Below are 26,055 nucleotides of genomic sequence, written 5' to 3' on the forward strand. Positions count from 1 at the left end.
ATGCCATAGTGTCCACCCTGCAAAGCTGCCATCATATCCAGAGAAGTGATCTTGGTCATCTGGAAATCAGTTTTAGTAATGGAAGTTGGCAATTGTATGTAAGTCCACACTCTTTGAAAACTATCAGCAGGAGCCATAGGAGGTAATCAGGGCTCCTTCATAGCAGGGAAACAAGGTTTGCAGTTTGGGGCTCGTTTGCAGTTTGTCTCTGTCTGTCTGTCTCTCTCCCTCGCAGCAGGAGGCATAGCAGGTAATCAAGGATCGTTTGTGGTTTGGCAGGGCTCTCTGTGTCTCTGTGTGTGTTTCTGTGTGTCTGTCATGAACCCCGATTCATGCCTGCCTCCCAAGACCACGTATCATAAAGCTGTAAATTTCCCCTCAGGCTCCAAGCCTCCTCTGCATTCCCAGTAGGGTGCCGCTATCTCCTCTCCTTATCGAACCGCTCTTATGACCTTGCTTAGACAGTGGAGACTCAACAGAAATGTTACTGTTAGGATCAAAAGCCGAGCCATCTGCCACATTGAGGCGGTTTTATATTCATGCACAAAAATCCAACAATAAATAAAAATAAACTATCCAGAAGTTTGTCTTTTCTTTTTCCCTTTCTAAGCCCAGTTCCTAGACACCTGCATGTGTCTCTGAAGAATCCCACAGAACACCCAGCTCCAAAAACAACATGGGGATGGGGGGGGGCAGGAAGTTCTCAGCTGGATCACGCCCTGCAGTTCTTCCAAAACCCAAATCTTCCCATGTGCAGTTTGGCTGCAGGGAACATGAGTTTTCCTGTATCTGACTCATTTGCAAAAACTTAACACCAAGTTTGGCTCTTGAGTCAGCCTAACTGACTTTCTGGGGATTCAACATAATTGCAACAGAAAGGTATAGAGCTGCAGGGGAGACACACCTGACAGGCATGCAAGCCCCGACCCACAGTTTAGTTGTACTGTCAGAGAAGTGACATATCATGTCAAAACAAAGCTCAGTCAAGCAGTCTCCTCTCACCACATAGTGGTGGAGCCAGGCAGTGACTTGCTTGTTATTCTCATGTGAGAGGACTAAACTCCTCCTTAGCCAGATGGGGAGGAACCTGTACTGTATGGGTGCCTTTAAGTAGAGCCAGAAGGCAGATTTCATGAGCAGATAATTATTACCAAGGCTGAGTTCACAGCCAGCCTCTTTAGCAAATTCTTTTGTGTACCTCTGTTGTGTGTGCAAACCACAACTGCATCTGTTTCTTGGTCAGCCTTTCTCCGCTTCTTTCCTGGACATCTGAGAGGAGACACACACATGCTTCCCGCAAGGAAGTGGTCCGCGTGGAAAAGAAGTGATTTTTATCCAAAGAGCATTGTTATTCTCACACAGAGAGAAAAAGACTCCACCTGGAGTCTCTAATGCAGCCCAACTCGTGCTGGATTTCCAAAGAAAAATACTTAAGCCTAAGATCACGATTATCCCCCTTCATTTGAAAACGGCACGGAGCCTCTGACTGCATCTTGATAGGTAAGTTATGCTGGTGTTTACATTCAAGCAAAGTGTATTTATATTTGCATTTATGGAGCATAGCCTTTTAAAGTAGCTTGCAGGGAAAAGACTCTCTGGTCGGCTCTTGCCTTCTGCAATCAGTCATGAATTCTTCCAGTCAAATGGATTTCTGCAGTGTACAACTTGTACTAATGTATCTGGCTAATGGTGCATGATAAAGAAAAAATGTTGAAGCACACGTAGACAAAAAAAAATCCATGCTACGGCATTCTCCAACTTGGTTATCGATTCATGTCATCTCGGAATAAGCAGTACAGGGACAGGTCCATGTTCCCAAAGCAAGGATTTCTTCATTTTCAGTCACAAAGAGAGCAGTTTTTCAGTTGTGAAGACAGATAATTAAAAGAACCCATGTTAGACTCTTCTTTGTAAAAGAATTTTGCTATCACGGCTGTGCAATGCAGCATCAACACCTTCTCATTTCCCTGGGTTGACATGAGAACGGATTTTAGGATATGGTCTCATGACAGCTGAGAGTTTTGTATTACTGAGATGCCCCTTGGATAAGCTAATAGGCCACCAGTAGAGAGGCAGAAGAATGCTCTTTGACTGTTTTCTTTTTATTTGGAGAAACAGGGAGAAGCAGACAGACAAGGGGTGTGTGAACTGTGGCAGTGAGGCATTTTGGGGTAACAGCGTCTCCTTTGGGGTACCTGATATGGGTTAGTATTTAAGGAGTCCCATTTGGCATTCACATGTGTAGCTGTCAATGAAGCAACTATTATAAAGACATTCAAGTCTCCAGTGCATTGTAAATTTTCAGTCCAAAGGAATTTAAATCCAGTAGCATAATTCCTGGCAGTATTTTCTTTAGCCTTTCCTTTCTTTTCCTTTTTTTTTTTTTTTTGCTTACTGTGAACAAGATTGAAAAACTTTTGCCAATGTACACAAGGATTTTGCCAAACCTCTGTCCAATTCAGCAACCTGAATTTTTTAAAATGGGATTTAAGAATCATTTACACTGGGTACAACAGAGCCACTGAGGCTAGAGGGCTAGACCTGGACTGTGGAAAAGAGAGTCCAAATCCCATCTCAGTGACTGAATTCAGTTTACAGTGGCAGCCGAGCCTATCCCAGAGGAGGGTCTGGATGACGGCAGGTGAGGAAGTTGTAATTTGCTTAGAAGGATTAAGGGCTGCAAACGTGATAAACTTTAGAAGAAGATAAATTGGTTCTTATATGCCGCTTTTCTCTAACCAAAGGAGTCTCAAAGCGGCTTACATTCGCCTTCCCTTTCCTCTCCCCACAACAGACACCCTGTGAGGGAGGTGGGGCTGAGAGAGCCCTGATATTCCTGCTCAGTCAGAACAGCTCTCTCAGGAGTTCCAAAACACTTACAATTGCCTTCCCTTCCTCTCCCCACCACAGACACCCTGTGAGGTAGGTGAGGCTGAGAGAGCCCTGATATGACTGAAGAAGGAAAGTTGGTTCTTATATGCCGCTTTTCTCTACCCAAAGGAGTCTCAAAGCGGCTTACAGTCACCTTCCCTTTCCTCTCCCCACAACAGACACCCTGTGAGGTTGGTGAGGCTGAGAGAGCCCTGATATGACTGAAGAAGAAAAGTTGGTTCTTATATGCCGCTTTTTTCTACCCAAAGGAGTCTCAAAGCAGCTTACAGTTGCCTTTCCTTTCCTCTCCTCTCCCCACCGCAGACACCCTGTGAGGTAGGTGAGGCTGAGAGAGCCCTGATATCACTGCTGGGTCAGAACAGCTTTATCAACGCAGCTTTATCCACCACTACACCAAACTGGCTCCACTACACCAAAGAAAGGCTATCTAGCCTAACATTACTAATTGTGGTTTGAGATTTTGCTGGATCTCCCTATTCCTGTTACGCACACACAAACATCCATGTCTGAGTGGTCATAAGTTCCAGGGATGACACTAGAGTTTGGGTTTCTTCGAGTGGCTGGTCAAGTGTTTCTGTAGTGTTTACTTGCAAAAAAGAACGCCAGAGAAACACTCTTAAAGCCGATTGCATCCCAAAGAGAGATAGAGACAGAGAGAGACAAATATTTACTAAGGAGTCAACCCCAAGCTGAGAAATTTTGGGAGATTTGGGGGGGAGGAGCCTTGAGATGGAAGGGAATTCAGCAGAATATATTGGGACGAATTCCACCCTCCAATGCAGCCATTTTCTCCAGAGATCTCTATAATCTGAAGAGATCTCTATAATCTGAAGAGAAATTATAATTCATTTGGCAACCCTACTGTGGCTGGTTCATAGCTCCCCCCCCCCTCTCTTTTCCAAGGACAAACTGTTCTTTCTAAATGCACACCTATTGCCTTCCCTTCAGTTTGAGGAAGGTGGGAATGCCACTTATTCAAAACTACAGGGGCTTTCGTACGTCCTGAATAATGCACTTTCAATCCACTTTGAATGCACTTTAGAGATTGTTTGCCAGTGGATATTGCCACTTCACACTGTAAAATTCAGTTGTAAAGTGCATTGTAAGTGACTTGGAAATGCACTATTCAAGGTGTGTGAAAGTGTCGTGAAGAAGAAGAAGAGTTGGTGTTTATAGTGTACTTTTCACTACCCAAAGGAGTCTCAACGTGGCTTACAAACACCTTCCTTTCTTCCCCCCACAAAAGACACCCTTTGAGATAGGTGGGGGTTATGATGAGCCCAAGGTTATCCAGCTGGCTGCATGTGGAGGAGCAGGAAATCAAACCCGACTCTCCAGATTAGAGGCTGCCACTCTTAACCATTACAGCAAACTGGCTCCTGATGGTTAGCTTCAAGAAATATCTATAGCCCCTGCGGAGTATTAACCTCCAGTAAGAAGAAGAAGAAGAAGAAGAAGAATTGGTTCTTATATGCCGCTTTTCCCTACCCGAAGGAGGCTCAAAGCGGCTTACAGTTGCCTTCCCATTCCTCTCCCCACAACAGACACCCTGTGGGGTGGGGGAGGCTGAGAGAGCCCTGATATTACTGCTCGGTCAGAACAGTTTTATCAGTGCTGTGTTGAGCCCAAGGTCACCCAGCTGGCTGCATGTGGGGTAGCGCAGAATCTAACCTGGCATGCCAGATTAGAAGTCCACACTCCTAACCACTACACCAAACTGGCTCTCAGTAACAGTTTCATGCATAGCAGTCTCGTGATATATTCACTCATATACAGATTTCTGTTATTTTTCTTCCAGATTTCAGCAGAAATCAGAGTGCTGGGCTGCCCAGCCCATCTTACATAGTTTACTGGTTAAGAGCGACAAATCCTTATCTGGAGAACATGGTTTGATTCCCCACTCCTTCTCCACATGCAGCCAGCTGGGTGTCCTTGGGCCAGTCTCAGTTCTCTCAGAGTTCTCTCAGCCCCACCTACCTGATAAGGTGCCTGTTGGGGGAGGGGAAGGGAATGTGATTGTAAGCCACTTTGAGACTTCTTGAGGAGATCTTAAACTGGGTACAGAATACTACATTTCTTCTTCTTATGCCTTCCAAGAAACATTTCCTCAAATAAGAGGATCAGCATGGTGTAAGAAGCGCAAGAAGGCAGTAGACAAAAGTGAGAGAGCTAGAAGATGAGGAATGGCCGGAGGCATGTTATTTTTTAGCGTTATGCCATTGCGCTGGCGTAACGCTATTTTTTAAAATGTGCGGAATTGTCCACAGTATTGCAAATAAAGGCAGATTAACAGTAAATCAGGAACAGAAGGAGGAAGCCGCAGTAGGGGGGAGGCTATGGGGTATTTTAAAGGTCTTATAGTGGGGGCGGGCATAACGAGATGCCCCCTGAAGTCCTTGGTGGTCCCAATCGGTTCTAAAAGTGAGTTTGAAGGTCTTCTGTGCTTATCTATATGGTAGCAAAATGTGGTCACCACTTTTGCACATTCTTAGCAGTCCCAGAATACACAGTTAAATATTAACTTGTAAATGTTCAAAGAGAGTGATAAACCGTGGATTAGCTATGACTGGGTGTCCATAAACCACAGAACGTTTAGGCCAGCTGAGTACTAGTTTAAGAAACAAAGCCAAAACAGAGTGGGCAGGCGAAATGGGGCCACTCCACAGCTTAACGTTTATAATACTCTAAAGGAGAGATTCATTTTTATGGCACTTGTTTCTCGATCTTCATTTCTACACACCTACAAGTCCAGACGGCTCCAAGCATTTCTAAACTTTGAACCAATTGAAGCTACAAAGTCCAGGCCCAAGCGTAAAACATTGCCAGGCAGTTGCTGGTCACAGGAGAGGCAACTGTTGAAAGAAATCTTCAATTTCCAGCTGAGAGACACACCCAGGACCAGGAGCTTAAAGAAGTAGTGCTCTAGTATTTCCAGTGGGGATCCTTCTCAAATGGAAGAAGAAGGTGGTGTCTGCTACCTAACGTTGCAATGGTTTATGGGAAACTCTTCCATTTGCCACTCCCCAAATAATAGTAGTATGTCTCTTCAGCTGTTCTCTTTTTCAAGCATGTTTTACGAGTAAAAAAACAGCCAGTGTTGGGACAGTCTCTTTCTCACTGTTAGAAAGAAGGAAAGCTGTTTTTATACCCCACTTCTCAGTACCCAAGGGACTCCCAAGCCTTTCCCTTCCTCCCACCCCACAACAGTCATCCTGTGAGGTAGATGGGGCTGAGAGAGCTCTAAGAGAACTGCTCTATGAAAACAGCCCTAAGAGAACTGTGACTAGCCCAGTATCACCCAGCTAGCTCCACGTGAAGGAGTGGAGAATAAAGCCAGTTATCCAGATGAGAGTTTGCTGCTCTTTAACCACTACACCACACTGGTCCTTTGGGCTGCTTTAGCCAATGGCGACTTCCTGGATTGCAGGATTAAGGAACCTACGTTTGTGCTTTCCGTAAATAAGACCATATAGTGCAAATTACCTTTGATCGTTTCTTCAGAATTGTACAGACCAGGAATGGCCAAACTGTGGCTTTCCATGTGTTCATGGACTACAATTACCATGAGCCCCTGCCAACAATTGTAGTTCATAATCACAGGACAGGACATCCAGTGAACAATGCATAGACAGAATGCTGTGGGAGTTCCACCACGCTCCGATTTAAATTTCCCAGCACATGAAGCTGCATTATACTGAATCATACTGTAGGTCTATCAACATCAGTATTGTCTCCTCAGATTGACAGCAACTCTCCAGGTTCTCAGGGAGAGGTCTTTCATATCGCCTAGAGAGCCAGTTTGGTGTAGTGGTTAGGAGTGCAGACTTCTAATCTGGCATGCCGGGTTTGATTCTGCGCTCCCCCACATGCAGCCAGCTGGGTGACCTTGGGCTCACCACGGCACTGATAAAGCTGTTCTGACCAAGCAGTGATATCAGGGCTCTCTCAGCCTCACCTACCTCACAGGGTGTCTGTTGTGGGCAGAGGAAAGGGAAGGCGAATGTAAGCCGCTTTGAGCCTCCTTCGGGTAGAGAAGAGCAGCATATGAGAACCAACTCTTCTTCTTCTTCTTCTACTACTACTACTATCTGGTCCTTTCAACTGGATATGATGGGGATTGAACCTGGGAATTTCTACATGCAAAGGCGATGCTTGACTATCAAGCCACAGCCTGTCCACTGAGGACTGACTTGAATCAGTACAGCAGTGCACAAGGAGAGAGGCCTAAATCTTTCCCTCCCAAGCTGCATTAGCTTCCAGAGTCCATTATACCCCCCCTTTGTATGTAACGTGATGGACTATGTGTGTACTTACAGGCTATGTGTACAGTGGGGTAAATAATAGCCCCCAGGGGCCTTTTCATGTCGGGAAGATGTCATGGGGTTGATGGCCCTGCGGCCAAAATGCATCCATTTGCCTAGTGTGAGTTATCCTCAAACACCCCAGACTGGAAAACCCTTTTATGTTTTTTTAATTTTAGCTGCAGCAAAAATTAGTCAGTCACAGGGGACTCATGTCCATGAAAACTTGTGCCAAGAGCAGAGCATTGCATAGAATTTTATGCGTCTGCCTCATAGGGCTGGCGCAGAGCTCTGGCTGCATCACCGGACCAATGCAATAATGTCACACCCTCAGAGTCATCTCCAGGAGCCCTTTGGTCTTCCCCCAAAGTTTCCAGGCTAACCCTGGAGCCCTGATCTCAGCTCATGCTAAGCCATTGGAAATAAAGGTTAAAGTGACCCTTCTTTTTAGTCAAAACAAACTTCCTTGGCATATCTGTAAAGTACTCTACAAACCGTTAACCCTATATTTATTTTATTTATTTTATTATTCGATTTCTATACCGCCACTTGCCGTAGCCTCGTGGTGGTTTATACATAGAATTCTAAAACAATAAAACCCCAATATGGTCGGTAAAAGGTCACGTTGCAAAACCAGGCTAAGCAAGCAACTGTTCTATACAGAGAAGAAACAGTGATCAGATCTTGGTCTCCAATATGGAACTAAAGTCAATTTCTAATAACTATGATAGATTAGAACAGGCTTTCTCAATCAGGGTTTCATGAAAACCTAGGATTTCTTGACAGTCTCGGGTCATTAATTTTTAATATATTTTTTTACATTTATTAAATATTTATTGGGTGATATGACCATCTATGTTCATGTCGACTCACCCACCCCTCCCAAAATGGCCAGTGATGGGCCTGGAGGGGAGTGGGAAGGAGAGGGGCTCAGGTGGGCATATACACAGCTCTGCTTCCTGAGCATGTTCTGTATGATCGCGCCACTTCTGGAGTTTCTCAAAGCCTGAAGAATGTTTCAGGGGGTTCTCAATGGTAAAAAACAGTAGGGAAAAACTGAATTAGAAGCTTGTAATCATTTCCTTTATCATCAACCCATCAGGGTGAAGGCTAGAGGGGCCTTCCCCAGGCACTCTGGCTGCATTCTGAATCAGCTCCATACAGGTTTGCGAATGAAATTCCAAGCTCAGAAGTCCCAGAACATGTCTCCCAAGAAGAGACATGTATTAAAGGGCTGCGGCATTTGGAAGGTTGAGAACCACTGTCTTTTCATATAATCATTGATGCATATTGCATTTTGAATGCCACCCCTTATGGAATCATGAGTCTTTTGATACTATTCAACATTAATCTTATTCCTGATTTTTTTGGGGGGGAGGGGGGAGACTTCAGAGAGGCATGCTTTGTGTTACAACTTTGGAAAATAATTCTTTAATTTATAACATCGCCTGCACGCTTGTCCACAGATTCATTGCTCCAGGCAGTTCACCTTAAAAAAAAAAAGAAATTCCTGTCCTCGGAAGAAGGGAGAGGGAGGCGGGTGCAAGGGTGGGACATAGGAGGCGGAGGTAGCGCTTCTTCACCTCCACACATTTCTTTTGTGGGTGGCCTGCTGGTTGTCTAATGGAGGATAGCGCTTTTTTGTGGTGGATGGTGGATGGAGTGAGCAGTTAAAATGGTGGATGGAGTGAGCAGTTTACTGGCCAGACGCGGGAGGTTGGCGATGTCATGCAGAGTGGCCTGAATATAACGTCTTCACAGGGTAAGTATAAATTTATGGCATGCAGAATTGCCCACAGTTTGTTAAAATTTACTCTCCAGATGTTCAGCCTGTATGTGTGACTACGTACAACTTTTCTCTTCCCCAAGATCCAAAATCCCATGGTCACTACTATCAAGCACACCCACAACTTTTACTTCATCAACCAGTCCGTCCCTATTGATAAGAATCAAGTCTGAAATAGCAAACCCCATGGTTGCCCTTGACCCTTCCCAACCCTTCAAAGCCCATCATTGGCCAGTAGGGAGGAGGGCGTCGACATTACCATCCAATAAATATCATCCGATAAACGTTTAACAAATTTTAAAAATATATTAAAATTAATTCACTCTCACCAATTCAGGAAACCTTTCCAGGGCTGTCAAGAAACCCCAGGGTTTCAAGAAACCCTGGTTGAGAAAGCCTGGCCTATTTTCTGAAATATGATACAATTTTTTACCAATAATGAATCGAGTATGGATAAGTTCTCATTTCCACTGGAAATATTCTTAGTAATAAGAGAGGTTTATTCCTGAAATAGTGTTTTAAGACTTTATTCTTAAATGGCTCCAAATTAGATGGAGTATAAAGCTCTCAACTTTGGCACTGTAAAAGTTCTATGGGTATAATTTAGATTTAAAAAAAAAAGAAATGAACGCTGCCATTAGTACATCCCATAAAATCCCCATAACTTCAGTATATCAAATTTTATTTCCTTTTTTCTCTGCTGAACTGAATCCAAATGCTTTTTCCATTTGCCTGAGCCAGAAAATAGGAACCCCATGTGTTGATCTAAGACCATTCAAATTGGAACAAGTCACCATGCATGCTGCAAAGTTATTTCTCCAAAAGCAATGTCTTTGGCTTTTGTCTTCATCTGTGCCAATTACGGCTATTTTCCAAAGAAGCTAATAAGGAGAGCCATTCATCAGCATAAAACACACAGGGAGAATGTCCTTTAATATTTTGCCATGCTGATAATGGTAGTTGCTAAAGGGAAATTAAAAGAAAAAAGAAAACTTGTTATCCTAAAGACCCTATGGGGTAACAACCCACTTCTATTAAACTCTTAATGTCATCAAGTTATTTTTGCCCAGGCCTATCTACCATAAACACAATGAATTGCTAATTAATTTATTTATTACTTACCAGGGGCAAAGCCTGTTGTATCCAAAAATACAACGGGCGCTAGAGCTTGTCAGTGGGAAGAGGAAGAGGAGGAGTTGTCCAGTCTGTAAGGGCATGAGGTTGAATATGTGTGTTGTGTGGGAGGTTGTGATGGCAAATGAGGGCATGGGTGTGGAGACATGGGTATCAATAACCTGTGGTGTGGAATGTTCATTGAGTATGGGAGAGGACTGACCTTTGGGAATAGTGGCCTAGTGGTTACAGATGAGCTTTCCAGAGCCATGTCCTCAGATATGTGAAGGGAAAATCAGTGACCCATTATGCACGGGGGGAATAATGCACATTCGGGGTGGAATGGACTAAAATCACCGATAACACATGGTACTGGCTGCAACCGGCCGCAGCTTCTGTGCATGCTGCTGAAAAAGCCGCGTTAGCGAAACGCGGAAGAAAGCGCCGTTTCCGGGTGACCGGGGCGCAACCAGAAGTGGTGCCGGGATCGCCACGTGCATAATCGGTTGCTGCTGTCGCGCCCCATCCCGTGCATAACCAGTGTGCTTCGCGTCTTCCCCCTCCGCGTTTTCCATGTGACCCGAAATCACCGTTTCGGCGGCCGTGCATAATGGGCCAGACCAAGACTCTTCTTAGGGGAAGATTACATGACAACCAATTCCCCCCCGTTCTGTGTCATTTCCCTTCTTGTGTGAATTAAACCACAGACACCAAAATGCCCCTTTGCCCTAATACACATGGGGTAGTCACAGTACACAGGTGTCCACTCTGTTCCTTCTTTTCCATTTTTTCACTGTTGATAAAATGTCATGTGCCCACATGCTTCTTTCATGGTTGCTCCTTAGAAGAACGGATTTTTGTACCCTATTGCTTACTACCCAAAGGCGTCTCAAAGCGGTTTACAAACACCTTTTCCATTCGTCTCCCCACAATAGTCAACCTGTGAGTTATGTGGGGCTGTGAGAGGTCTGAGAGAACTGGGAATGGGTCGCAGTGACCCAGCAAGCCTCAGGTGTCTCAAAGCATTTTCCAATTGTCTTCCCTTTCTCTCCCTATAGCAAAGGGAGGTGGGGTAGAAAGCCTCACATGGAAGTTGACAACCCTAAGAGGAAGACTCTCTGTGTACAGCAGTCTTAACCTTAGTAAGGTTTTTTATATTGTTTTTTTTATTTGCCAGGCCAAGGTTATTTGCCAGGCCAATAAGTTATTTCAGTTACTATGTGTCTCCAGCCATTTACTTTTTTGCTATTTACAGTTTCAGCATGTAAATATTTATTTAGATCTTCCTGCACTTTCCAGACTCACAGGACTGATGCTGGTCTGCCTGTCTGCGCCCCAGAATACAAACAGTTCCTGGTGAGGGCTGGCCATAGCCCATAGCCCAGGAGGGATACACATGCACCACTCCCTCCCAACTGCAGGCAAAAATGGCTCCTTTGAAGGCTGGAATCTGAGGCATTGTACGATTTTGAAGTCCCACGTCCAAACCTCCAGGAATATTGTCTCTTGTCCATCATCTTCGGGACCTCTTTAAGGACTGGAGATGGATCTCTTTAAGGAATGGAGATGGACCTCTTTAAGGACTGGAGATGTCCTGGAGTACTGGAAGAGAGACAAACGTTATTCCGATCTTCAAAAAAGGGAGGATGGATGACCTGGGAAACTACAGACCAGTGAGTCTGACCTCTTTTGTGGGGAAGATAATGGAGCAGATATTAAAGGGAGTGATGTGCAGACATCTGGAGGACAATTTGGTGATCCAAGGAAGTCACCTGGAGTACTGTGTGCAGTTCTGGAGGCCTGACTTCAAGAAGGATGTAGATAAAATTGAAAGGGTACAGAGGACAGCGACAAAGATGATCTGGGGCCAAGCCCTATGAAGATAGGTTGAGGGACTTGGGAATGTTCAGCCTGGAGAAAAGGAGGTTGAGAGAGGACATGATAGCCCTCTTTAAGTATTTGAAAGGTTGTCACTTGGAGGAGGGCAGGATGCTGTTTCCGTTGGCTGCAGAGGAGTGGACACGCAGTAATGGGTTTAAAGTACAAATACAGCGATATAGGCTAGATATCAGGAAAAACAATTTCAAAGTCAGAGTAGTTCAGCAGTGGAATAGGCTGCCTAAGGAGGTGGTGAGCTCCCCCTCACTAGCAGTCTTCAAGCAAAGGTTGGATACACACGTTTCTTGGATGCTTTAGGATGTTTAGGGCTGATCCTGAATTGAGCAGGGGGTTGGACTAGATGGCCTTTATGGCCCCTTCCAACTCTATGATTCTATGATTCTATGACTTCCAACCTAGGGGTAGCCAACCTCCAGGTGGGGCCTGGAGAGCTCCTGGAATTACAGCTCACCTGCAGAGTATAAAGATCAGCTCCCCAGGCAGAAAGGGCTACTTTGGCCAGGGTTGTGGTAGAGAAGAAACATTTAAGGCTTCCCACACAGTTTGTTGTTGAATTAAAAGACTTGAGGCCTACTGCACAGGGTTGTTGTACAGATGAAACAGGAGACAAAAGAACCAGTTTCGTCTGCAGAATAACGCTGTGCAGTGGCCTCAAATCTGCAGAGAGTTGCAAAGAAGAAAGACACATGGCTTGGCTGTGTCTAACCCCCAGCCAGAGCAGTATTTTAAGTGAGAAGGGGCTTTTCTGTGGCCTCCCTGTCAGCCCACTGTTTGGCAGAAGGGGAAAGTTCCCCAGCCTCAAAAGGAATTCCCTCAGATTCCCCTGCGTTGCTTTTGGAAATATCTCCCTCCCCTCAGTCAGGGCCTGTCAGAGGTTCCTTTGCAGCAGGCCTGAAGGGAGGGGGAGGGAGCGCACTCACCAGCCAGCTCTGTCAGGGTTCTGAGGCAAAGTTATAGTTGGACATGACAGTTAGGACAGCTTTGGGGCGAAAAGGGCTGGTGCAGCCTGTGTTCTCATCCCCCTTGGCAGCCCTACTGACCTCCTCTCCCTGTGGTGGTCAGGAGCAGACTGGCAGCCATGACTCCAGATTGCCCTTGGCTGGGCTGACTGGATGGAATTTTGGTCTGTCCTGGTGAGGGGCCAATTGGAAGGCGCTTTATGCCTTCCGATTGGCCCCTCCACTTGTCAGTCGGGGGCCAAGGGGCCAATTGTTGGCCCCCCCTATCCCGGACTGAGCCCACCCCTACACCCCTTACTGTTTTATTAAGAGGGACAGATGATTCATACTTATAATAACAATTCCGAAGACTCCTATTGGTGGAATCTCCCCTCCCTCAGGGCCAATAGCTGCTTTTCCTCAGGATTACACTCCCCTTCTCCCTTCAGGGCTGCTGTGAAGGAAGACTCTAACAGTCCTAGGGAGAGGGGGATGCATTTCCGAGAGCAATGCAGGGGAATCTAAGGGCCTGGGTGTGCTTACTTTTTGAGGGAGGAAAGCCTTCCCTGTCTGCCTAACCACTGGCTTACAGGAAGGCCACGGAAAAGCCCCTTCTCACTTAAAATACTGCTGAGACAAATCTCGCTGCTGGAGGGAAGAACCAGCCAAGCCACGTGTGTCTCTTCTCTGCCACTCTCTCAACATTTATGGCCTAACGTATAGGGTTGTTGTGTAGATGAAACTGGATGCTGTTGTGGAGGTTCTTTTATCTGCATAACCCTGGTCAAACTGCAAATACATTCATAACTGCAATTTATTCATATCTCTGGCAAGCAAACTGGCGAGATACTTTTATGTAAATATTTATATTCCTCTAAGCCCTCTATTTTCTTGGGTCAAATATGATCCAATGTGGCTGACATCTTGGAGAAGGCAGAGACATCATTTCATGGAATTAACATTTTTTAATATTTTTTTAATTTTCATAAAGATAAAGATAGAATAGAACAAATAGTATAAATTGTTAATACAAAGAACAATAAAATATAGTTTTCATTTGTTACACTTAAACCCCCCTCCATTAAGTGTCCCCTTTTAGTTTATCTTCTTCTTAAATAATTCAGATAAGGGCCCCATTGTTCTTGAAAGGCCTCTTCTGTTTTTCCATTAACTATCAGTGTCAGTTTGGCCATCTTTGCAAAGTCCGTTAGTTTGTCCAGCCAGTCTTCTATCGAAGGTAATTCTTGCATTTCCCATTTCTTGGCCAAAACAAGTCTTGCTGCCGTTGTCACATAGAAGAATAAGCTTTGAGTTTGGGCTGGGAGGCACTGTGAAGATATACTTAATAACATAGATTCAGCTTTCATAGGAAATCTAAGACCCCACATTTTCTGCACAATGGTGTGTATTTTTGCCCAGAACTTATAAACTTTTTCACATTTCCACCATATATGGAAGAAAGAACCACATTTCCAGCATTTGTTATCACAGTTTTAGCAATTTTGGCAATCACTTTTGGTGTCACATACCACCTGTAAAACATTTTATACCAGTTTTCTTTGAGTATTTGACTGTTAGTATACTTAGGGATTCTAGACCATGCTAGTTCCCATTGTTCTATTGTCACATTTGTCTCAATATTTTGCATCCATTTAATCATACATGGCTTAACCCGTTCCATTTCCGTCTCATACCTTAATAACAGTTTATATATTTGACCCTGCACGTGAGGCTTGTCTTGAATTACCAAATTTTCCAATTCTGGTATTGGAGCCCCTGGATTTAGCGGTTGCTGAAACTCTGCTTTAAATCTAGATAGTAATTTTGTTAACGGGACTTCGATGCCAGAATGAGCTAAGACATTAACACTTACCTTAATAAGGCACAAGCCCTCTTGGAAGAGTCATGGTATGTTCCCTGGACCCCAAAAGATAAACTTTTAAACAATGCAAGAATTTCTCTCTTGAACATTGCTTTCAGGTTGAGGCTTCATAGCCTTCATGGCACATATAAGGATCAATCTATGGATTTTTACTGTGTCTTAGTTGCAATAGGAGCCAGTGTGATAAACTATATTTTGATTTCTCCATCTTTACTTTGCAAGACTATTCATTTCCATATACAGGACAGAAGAAGATTTGGTTCTTATATGCCTCTTTTCTCTATCTGAAGGAGTCTCAAAGCGGCTTCCAGTTGCCTTCCCTTCTTCTCCCCACAACAGACACCCTGTGAGGTGTCTGTGGAATCAGTTCTGGTACAATTCTACCCCTGTTTTTTTTTTCTTCTTATGTCTCCCACTTTTGAAATTCCTTCCATCCACTCATATACACAAACAAATTCCTCTTAGGGAAACAAAATTAATTCTCACACCCTGCCTTGCTTTGCTTTGCCCTGTCCTGCCGTCTTGCTGGCCAGCCGGCCAGGAGTAAGGCATTTTGAACAGCCTCCCCAAAAGCTGCCGGGTTGTGTGATATGCACTCTTCATATGGCTTTCAAGGGGGAGGACTTCACAAATATTGAGCAAGTTTTCAAGAAGGTGTGTCTCTCGTGAGCTTGTACAAAACTCTTGGTACATTCCTGAGGTTGTTCTGCTTTCATTCCTCACTGCACATCACTACATTTTGTTGCCCTCTGGGGAGAATTCTTGAAAGATTTCTGGTTTAAGCTTCAGCTTCTGCACGTCCTTGGGTAGCTACGATCCAGCAAGGGTAATAACTGAGCGTGGAGGAGAACCAGGCACATACTGGAGAAAGGGTCTCTCCGTCTCCTTTCCATTGCAATACATTTTAAACCTGATCTGAGCTTGTCTCATTTTTAGTCAATGGATGTCTTTAAAATAAAGATGCAGCTCTGCAGTATTAATCCTTGAATTGTTTTGGAAACGATGCATGTACTAAAACCACGCCTGTTCTGCAAAGTTGCATCTGGAGGGGGTAACGTGAAGACAACAGATAGAGTTGAGGGGAATGCAGAATCCTTCTCCACTACTGACTTTCCACTGTGTTTCCCTTACTCTGCTTCCCTTACAACAGTGGTTCTCAACTTGGGGGTCGGGACCCCTTTGGGGGGGTCGAACGACCCTTTCACAAGAGTCGCGGCAGGGTGAGCAGCTTGGCCGGGGAGGGGGGCACCATCCACACAACAGCCTTGCAAGGTAGATCGAGATAGAGAGTTTGTCTGTCTGGAGCAGCGGAAAAGAGCGAGATTGGCATGTTGGGACAAGAGGCAGAACCAAACTGAGGAACCCCGGGGGAAAAAACAATTTATATACAATCATGAACAATGGATCTTCACGCCAATGGTCAGTTTGGGTTTAATTTCTTTGCATAATTTTATGGTTGCGGTTCACCACAACACGAAGAACTGTATTATAGGGTCGTGGCATTAGGAAAGTTGAGAACTGCTGCCTTACAATCTGTGCCTGGGGGGATGATTCACACAGCATAAACTCCTCAGGGCTGCTGGGTGTGTTTCTTCCAGATGTCTGCTAGAGGAGTCCCACTAGATCAGGACCTCAAAAAACACATAGTGAGAATAGGCAGAATCTTTCCCACAGATGCCCTTTTCTCTACCTGAAATGCCCCTGCGGGATCTCCTCCTTGCCCCACTGGTCATGCAAAGAAAATGAGCCGTGTTATTTTGTCAAGTTTACAAGGGAGATTCCTCTTTCTGACCAGGATCGCCATCTTCTGGTTGTTTGTTCAACTCTATCCAGAGAAACAAGAAAGAAGCAGCTGACTCATCACACATCAGCACACCTTGGATAATGCACCTTCAGTGCACTTTAGAAGCAGAATCTCCTGTTTCGCATAGGAAACTCCAGCCACAAAAGCAAACTGAATATGCATTATCCAGCATGTGTGGAATGGGCAGCTATGCTTCTCTAGGACATTTGTGTTCTGAACCATCACTTGGAAAGCTGGAATTTAATTCCCACATTGGTATTTCTCTCCTAGTTTGGCTGAAGAAACCTAGAGACCCAACCATGGTAGTAGAGTTGTCAACACCTGAGCAAGGCAGAATTTGGGTAGGGAGCTCAGGGGAGTATAATACTGTAGAGTCACCCTATGAAGCAATCATTTTACTCCAGGGAAACTGATCTGTCATCTGGAGTCCAGTAGAAATTCCAGTACCACCATGATCTTAGCAACCCTACCTAACAGACCTCTAGAAAAAGACACAGAATGACAGATTTTGCATTTTGGGAAGACAAAAACAGCTGCACTGGCTCCTGGTTGAATTCCAGTTCAAGTTTAAGGTATTGGTATTTATCCATAAGGCCATCCGCAATCCAGGCCCTGTGAATCTGAAAGACCACCTCGCTATCTATACCACCTGATGAACACTTTACCCTTCTAACACCAACCAGTTGATGGTCCCTGGCCCCAAAGAGGGACACCTGACCTCAACCAGGGCCAGGACATTTTTTGCCCTGGCCCATATCTGCACAATCCTACGGGGCCTGCAAGATGGAGCTCTTCCATCAGGTCAGGGGCCAAAATTAATATCTCTTTACCTATCTATGGTTCCACCCATTCCATCCGTCCATTTATCTATCCCTCGACCAGCTTGCCCTATTTGAAATTTCAATAGCCACAGTGGAGAAACTGTTACTGTTAATTTTTAATCTCTGTGCTATCTATTATTAAACTAACTTTAAACTTAAATTTTACTTGTTTTTAATATTGTATTTATATACTACACCACCCTGATCCAGCGCTGGGAGGGCGGTCAAGAAATCTAAGAAATAATACGAAATAATATTTGTGGGGAAAGGATGGCCTTCCGTTATTTGTTTTATTTATTTATTATTAGCTTTTTATACTGCCTTCCCATACGGCTCAGGGCAGTTCACATAAGACATTGCAGGGGCATTACATAGAACACTTTAAACATATAACACAGTCATAATACATATATCAACAATAATCCAACAGTGGTGTCAAATAGAACGACAGATAAAACCCCCAGGGAGGTCAGTGCTTCTTCTTCTTCTTCCCAGAAAGCAAGTAAAGGTAAAGGTATCCCCTGTGCAAGCACCGAGTCATGTCTGACCCTTGGGGTGACGCCCTCTAGCGTTTTCTTGGCAGACTCAATACGGGGTGGTTTGCCAGGGCCTTCCCCAGTCATTACCATTTCCCCCCCAGCAAGCTGGGTACTTATTTTCCGACCTCGGAAGGATGGAAGGCTGAGTCAACTTTGAGCCGGCTGCTGGGATCGAACTCCCAGCCTCATGGTCAAAGCTTCAGATAGCACGTCGCTGCCTTACCACTCTGCGCCACAAGAGGCTCTTTAGAAAGCAAGTACTGTTAATCTATCACAGTGAGCCAGCCAGTATCTGACATTAAAGTCTAGCACTAGAAATTTTGCTTTTTTCCTCTTTCATTAAAAAAATTATTTACCTGGTGGAGAATTGTATAGAATTTGAAAATTGTGCAAAGTTTTGGGTAATTTGGGTTAGGTCAATAGAAGATATTCTGTAATTTTCTTTTTTCTAGGTTTTGATGATGATGTCATCCGTTCAGTCGTGTCTGACCCTCACGATTACATAGGAAAGCTTCCACCACACATCTCTGTCTATGACCACTTCCTTTAATTAGTTCATGGTCATCCCTGTGTCGGCTTTGATCGTGTTGAGCCAGTGGATCCTTGGGCCTACTGTTCACAACAGTAGTCCTCTGTGACCTGAAACAATTTTCAAGGAAACGTTACCCCTTTTTCAAAACTATTTATTCTTCCCCACTCTTGTCTACTTCCATTTCTCGGTCCCCCCCCCCCAAATTCTTCATATCCCCAGATCACCAGGATGAGATCAGTACCGACTGAGTCAGATGGTTGACTTCTTGTACCCCTTAGTTAGTTTTCAACTCAATGCTAGTTCAAGTTCAAGTTAGTGTTATTACGGTCATAGACCAGCACAAGATGATACAAAAACATCCATTAAAACCAGGAATTAAAACATTTTAAAATATAACAATACAAAATAGAATGATAATAAGGTACATAAACACAGCTGTCCAGTTCACTTGAAACAGACCATTCTATTATGAATTTTGATCGCTGCTGCTCAGAACTTGGCAACTCTATAGGTTGTATTATTATCTATATCTGCAAGCAGCAGAGAAATGTAAAATTCTCCTGAACCCCCCGGGAATCTGCCTAATAGTGAAAGAATTAGAGTAGTTTGAATGTCATTATAAAATCGACATTGAAGGAGAAGTATGGTTTCTATATGTCCCGAGCCACAGATACATTTCCTTTCGATATAGGGTATTTTCCTATATCTTCCTTCTAATACCGCCGAAGGGAAGGCATCACAGCATGCCAATGTGAAGGCCCTCCTATGACTAGGTACTTCAAGCTTGGCCAGGTATGTCATAGGGAAAGATGAGTATCTATTGGGTTCACTAATAATGAAAGATGGGTTAGCCAGTTTGGTGTAGTGGTTAGGAGTGCGGACTTCTAATCTGGCATGCCGGGTTCAATTCTGCGCTCCCCCATATGCAACCAGCTGGGTGACCTTGGGCTTGCCACGGCACTGATAAAACTGTTCTGACCGGGCAGTGATATTAGGGCTCTCTCAGCCTCACCCACCCCACAGGGTGTCTGTTGTGGGGAGAGGAATGGGAAGGCAACTGTAAGCCGCTTTGAGCCTCCTTCGGGTAGAGAAAAGCAGCATATAAGAGCCAACTCTTCTTCTTCTTATTATTATTATTAGCTAGGTCCTGTTGGCGTTCTATGTCGGTCAATCTCTGCTTAACAACTTCTTTGGCCTGATCATATCCCATGCTCAGTAGGAACTCAGGAGAGAACCCAGTGCTAAAACTCTTTCTCATACTGACAAGTTACTAAACTTTAGTAAGAAACACCTCCCTTTTAGCATGGTATAGAGACATAGGTCTAACACGTTTTCTTTATCGTCTTTGTACTGTAGGATTTGGATCAGGTGATGTTACCGTACCCCACGGAATCCATCATGGCTGCTGGAGACAACATCACAAGCTTGTCTACAACCAATCCGATGTGCCCTGTTACCATTGACGAATTCCGAAATCAAGTGTACTCTACAGTGTACTCCATCGTCACCATTGTGGGCTTTGTAGGGAATGGCTTTGTGTTGTGTGTCCTGATAAGGACATACCAGGACAAGACTGCTTTCCAGGTGTACATGCTCAACCTTGCGATTTCAGATCTCCTCTTTGTATTCACCCTGCCCCTGCGGGTGGTGTACTACATTCATAAGGGCAACTGGTTCTTTGGTGATTTCCTGTGCCGGATCACCTCTTACGCGTTGTATGTCAACCTGTACTGCAGCATCTTCTTCATGACAGCCATGAGCTTCTTCCGCTGCATCGCCATTGCTTTCCCAGTCCAGAACATCCATTTCTTATCGGAGAAAAGAGCCAGGCTGCTCTGCGCTACTATCTGGATTTTTGTGATGCTGACGAGTTCACCGTTTCTGCTGGAAGGCTCCCACGAGGATTCGGCAACCAACAAGACAAAGTGTTATGAGCCACCCACACCGAAGATGGTCCTGAAGCTGATGGTCCTGCATTACATTGCGTTGTTTGTTGGTTTCATTGTGCCTTTTGCCATCATTATTGTCTGCTGCACCGTCATCATAAGGGCCCTACTGAAGAATTCATTGCAGCAGAAGCAAGGAACCCGCAGAAAAGCCGTCTGGATGGTCATCATAGTGACCTTGGCCTTCCTGATCAGCTTCTTTCCTTACCACATTCAACGCACTATCCATATTCATTTCCTGATAAGAAAAGACACCAGCTGTGAAGATGTCCTCTTCATGCAGAAGACTGTGGTGATCACCCTTTCTCTAGCGGCTACAAACTGCTGCTTCGACCCGCTCCTCTATTTCTTTTCTGGGGGCAACTTTCGCCGAAGGCTTTCGACTTTCCGGAAGGCTTCAGCCTCCAGCGTGTCACAGCTGCACAGGATGAAGTTGTCATCAAAGAACTTAGAGGAGGAAGACGCTAAGGAGAAGAAGCAAGCAGTAATTAGGCCATATCCTTCCTCTCTGTTCCAGAAGCCACAGCCATGATGTGACAAGAAGCTAGAAGAACTGGCAAGGTTTACATCGTTCGTCCTTGGCTTAAGAACGTTGTCATGGAAGAGAGTATGGCCTTGATGTAGCTCCTGACGTGACACCACGAGGACTCTGTCTTGAAGTGCCTGAGTTGCACATCAATGCACATCTGTAGCATAACTGGGACACAGGACAATGTGCAGCTAACATTTTCATTGAGGTATCTAACTATAACCACAAGATCTCTTTCCTGGCTAGATACCAACCAGTTCAGAGCACAACCAGAGCACAAGCCACAGCTTAGCCAGGTTTCTCCAACTGGTCCATTATACCTCATTTCTTTGGCCACTTTCACACTTGCTGAATAATGCACTTTCAGTTCACTGCCAATGCACTTTAGTGGTCATTTGCACAGAGATTTTGCGGTTTCACACAGTAGAATCCAGCCACAGACTGCATTGACATTGGATTGAAAGTGTTTTATGCTGTTAGCAAAAAGGCCCATTGTGTGAGGCATGGCAAAAATAGACTCAGTGAATAGCTGCATGCACAGAAACACATTGTACCCCCTGGGACCACTCTCAGCCAAAATCAAGCTCCCACATGTCCTTGACAGCATGTGGGGTCCTTGACAGCATGTGGGACTGTATCCAATTGCAAAAATGGCTCTTTGGCCCAGCAAACACCAATTGGGAGGCGCAAAGCGCCTCCCAACCCGTCCTACCCCCCACGAGGGCAAACCTTTGCCCCACGGCGGCCATTCCTCTGCTGGCCATCAAGAGCAAAGGTAGGCCTGTTGCCCCCTGGTGCCTGGCGGAAAAAGGCTCCCCAGGCCCCGGAGAGCCTTTTCCCTACAGAGAGAGGGAAGAAAAATGCTCCCTAGGCCTCAGGGAGGACGATCGGCGGCTCGCCCCCTGAAGGCGAGCTGCCGTTCGTCCTCCCTAGGGCTTGGGGAGCCTTTTCCCTTCAGGGCGGGGGACAAGGCTCTCCAGGCCCCGGGGAGGACAAACGGCAGCTCGCAGAGCTGGCGATAGCCCTCCCCGTGCCCTGGGGAGTCTTTTTCCCTGGGAAGGGGACGTTCAGGGTGGGCCAGCCCTTCCCACCTGCCCAGGCAGTGCTGCTAGGGTGGTTGGGAATGGCTAGCGCCCACTGTATTTTTTTTACAACGGGCTTTATTACTAGTAAGTTAATCCTCCTTAAGCTGCCGTGTCTTCCAGGGGAACTGATCCTTGTAGTCTGGAGATCAACTGTATTTCTGGAGGGATCTACAGCCCCCACCTGGAGACCGGCAACCCTGAATTGCAGCAAGGTTGGATTCAGGCTGGTATCTTTTAAATGCCCATGAGTCAGCAAGCCGCCAGCAGCAGCTCAGGAAAGGCCAAGAAGGGACTTCAGGAGCCCAGAATCCACATCCTTCAGCACATTGCTCACCAAACAATTTTTAATTTACTTCTGTTGCTTATTAGAGGCCTCCTCCCCTGATAAAGCATAGTCATCCTGACAGATGGGACTTCTGAATTGGAAAATACCTGGAATATCGGGGTGTGGAGCCTGAGGAGGAAGGGGTTTGGGAAGCGGTGAGCCTCAGTGGGATAAAATGCCCTAGAGGAGAAGAAGAAGAGTTGGTTCTTATATGCCACTTTTCCCTACCTGAAGGAGTCTCAAAGCAGCTTACGGTCGCCTTCCCTTCCCTCTCCCCACAACAGACACCCTGTGAGGGAGGTGAGGCTGAGAGAGCCCTGATATCACTGCTCAGTCAGAACAGCTCTATCAGGAGTCTCAAAGTGGCTTACAATTGCCTTCCCTTTCCTCTCCCCACCACAGACACCCTGTGAGGTGGGTGAGGCTGAGAGAGCCCTGATATTACTGCTTGGTCAGAACAGCTTTCTCAGTGCCGTGGCAAGCCCAAGGTCACCAAGGAGCGGGGAATCAAACCCATCTCACCAGATTAGAAGTCCGCACTCCTAACCGCTCCACCAAGCTGGCCATAGTAACCTTTTTTATAGAGGAGCTAATCTCTGTTTGGATATTAGGTCTAATTCCAGGAAATCTCTTGCAGGCTGGCATTCCATCCTCTCCCTCTTGATAGTGGCAGATAAGTAGGCAACAGAGAGGGAAAGGCCAAATAGCCCTTAAAACAGCGGTTCTCAACCTTCCTAATGCCGCGATCCTTTAATACAGTTCCTCCTGTTGTGGTGACCCCCAACCATAAAATTGTGCAAGTGCTCTTCCACAGAAATTAAACCGAAACTGACTAATGGCGTGAAGATCCATTGTTCGTGATTGTGTATAAATTGGTTATAAACTGTATATAAATTGGTAGGTGCCTTCAGGAGGAGAGGCTTCAGTGGCACCCTGCAGAGAGCCCTGTGAAAGGGTTGTTTGACCCCCAAAGGGGTCCCGACCCCCAGGTTGAGAACCACTGCCTTAAAACACACTCAGGTTTCAGATGTCCTACAGAGGTCTAACCTTCATGAACCGAACAGCCACACATGCAAAGTTGGTTCTCTTCTACAGCTTGTATCAGCAGCCTTCCCTTTTAAGATGCTGAAAGAAAAGCATGCAAGCCCCAGAGGTTGAAATGCATAAATGTGAACAGTGGAAAAACCGGAGCACTGAGAAACCACATACATTCTTGTGGGATTGTGAAGGTTACAGGAGGCCTCGCCTGCTGGCCAAGCAATGTCAACAGACTTGGATTCCCCTTACAAGGACATCAGGCCAACTTGAAAGACATTATTAATCACCATGCTAGTGGGAAAAGTAAACAGTGGCCACCATGGGAATTCTTGGAGCTTCTGAAAAATGAAGCAGAGGATGTGTTCAGAATCCCCAAAGAGACAGGAGTTCTGCTACTGTATGGTAGCCGCCGTGATTCTCTCCCCATGCAGGGCAGCTCTAAACAACAGGCCCCTCTGTGCTTAACTGGGAACTATTTATATACACACCAACCCCCCCCCCCCAAAAAAAAAATACAACGCTTTGAATGTGTAAAGAAGCAAGACGGAAACCCATCTATTCCCAGGGATTTCTGCACCCGTTAAATGTAGTAAAATGCTTACTTTATGTAGTTGTTCTATTCCGGCCCCTCCATATGACATTGCCAACATCCAGCGTCCGGGCAGCAAACTGCTGGCTACATCCACCATTTTAAAGCGGTAGTTGGGGAATCACATAAAGTAGATTCCCCAACCTATTTAGTGTGAGCTGCAGGAGAGCAACCAGGAAAGGTATGGAGGCTCATATGCTCCTGCCTTGTCCTGCCCTTGCCCACATTCCTCTACCTTGTTCCTGGGGATGGAAATGTATTTTTAAAAATGGCTAACTTCCTGGAGCAACGAATAGGAAGACAAGCATGCAGGCGATGTCAGAAATATTTTTCCCCAAAGTTTTAACACAAAGCATGTCCCTCTTTCAAGTCAATACCAGAAGTGAACTAGACCCCACACAACTCCTTTTAAACTTTCCCCCTGTCATTTAAATTTTTTGTATTCAGTAATCCAAGACGAGTCTCATATTATGTTGGTCTCATGCCACTTGTCAAAGAATATTTAAAATTGTAAAATGAAGGGGAAATTGAACTAATATGCTGATGAAGGGGAGAGGATGGTGGACCGTGCAGAGTGGGCGGAACAACCTGGGGGGTGGGGGGTGACCTTCAAGAGGCGGGAAAAGGGCAGGGGAAACATGAAGGAATCTGCACCCTTCTGAATTACCTTCAGCTTGGAAGCAAAACAAGGGGGAAATCAGCACAAAAGCAATCTCAGAATACTTGGGGAAACAGCGACCAGAAAGCAAAATGAGTGCTGAAAGAAGGGAAATCAATGCAGAATGACAAAGAAAATCTTAAGGGCATGCACAAGGAAAGCAATGGGAAATACCTGTGCATAATAGGTCCACAGCTGAATTCCTTTCACTCTCACCCTCCAATCCACAGAGATAATGTCAAATCAGGCAATTTAGTAGTTCTCTGCATCATTGTTTGCAGAAGGGACAAGAGTTCGGACAGCTCAATGGAGAGTCCTTTCTGCCCTACACAAAATAGTGGCAAAAATGAGCTTTGAATGACCAGTGTTGTTACAAACTATGCTAACTTATAAATGGGGTCTTACTATCAAATGTAACCTGTCTCTAGAAATGTATAAGCTACTTTGGTCATTGTGTTGAAGGACAACTTCAGTTTGTACAATTTTTCTTTCCTCCTGTTCAGCCTTGTAAAATAATGACAAGTGAGGAAGTCTGTGGTTTGTGGATGTCCTTTGTATCTATTGAATTATACCAGGTGGAACTTGTAAAAATTAGGTGTGCTTGTGCTGATTATTATACCTTTGTCTGTTGATAATCATCTTGGTTCTAGAAACTCCAATGATTGCCAGCAACAAATAGAAACCTGGAGGGGAGGGATGAGTTGTTTGATTGAGTTCAGAAAAAAAGTGACTGCAGCATCCCAAGGCACTTTTTTAGGGCAGAGAACATGTTAGAATGTAAGACAGTATTTACAATAGAGTTCTATCTGAACTGCAGACATGTGACACTAGTGAGAGCAGTAATAGCTGTTGCTTGGCATCATTGATGGGCACAGGACAGTGTTCAAATACAAGCACCCATGTTGCTGTTCAGCAGATGTCAAGCTTCCTGTTTACCCTCAAGGCACCTTTGTTCTTACTTGCTAGAAGGGACACATAAAGCTGCCTTTTACTGAATCAGATCACAGAAGTCTTTCACATCACCTGCCCCTTTTAACTGGAGAAGCAGGAGATTGTACTGGAACTCCTGCATGTAAAGCAGACAAAGCAGTGAGTGAGGCAATAAAGAGCTTTCCTGCATGTCTTATTTTCCTTTATCAGGGTTGTGTTTTTTGCTCATTATTGTTGGTCCTTTTCTGCACATGTTTAGCTCCCTCTAGTGGTCGTTTCGATATTTCATCGTATCTCTAGCTTATTTATGAGTTCATAAATAGGCCAGTGATACAGTAATGAAATACCACTAGAGGGAGCTAAACATGTGCAGGGCGTGTACAACACAATACAGAAACACGAGTGAGGATATAATATGCAGAAAAGTTGAATGAGGAGATTCCTCCCT

At 45.1% G+C, this 26,055-nt stretch overlaps 1 protein-coding gene across 1 annotated transcript; it reads left to right on the plus strand.

Annotated features, from left to right (window-relative positions):
- Positions 1–1,070: 1,070 nt before the first annotated feature.
- CYSLTR1 (cysteinyl leukotriene receptor 1) lies at positions 1,071–25,271 on the plus strand. The gene is made up of 2 exons (XM_077308320.1): positions 1,071–1,500; positions 19,864–25,271. Exon 2 carries the CDS (start codon positions 19,879–19,881, stop codon positions 20,983–20,985), a length of 1,107 nt encoding a protein of 368 aa, XP_077164435.1. The 5' UTR covers positions 1,071–1,500; positions 19,864–19,878; the 3' UTR covers positions 20,986–25,271.
- Positions 25,272–26,055: the final 784 nt, after the last annotated feature.

Source organism: Paroedura picta, chromosome 13, assembly GCF_049243985.1.
Source record: "Paroedura picta isolate Pp20150507F chromosome 13, Ppicta_v3.0, whole genome shotgun sequence".
Classification (NCBI taxonomy): Eukaryota; Metazoa; Chordata; class Lepidosauria; order Squamata; family Gekkonidae; genus Paroedura; species Paroedura picta.

What these genes read in the sequence shown, in the direction of transcription:
- CYSLTR1 (XM_077308320.1), top strand. Translation starts at nt 19,879, where the DNA reads ATGTTACCGTACCCCACGGAATCCATCATGGCTGCTGGAGACAACATC.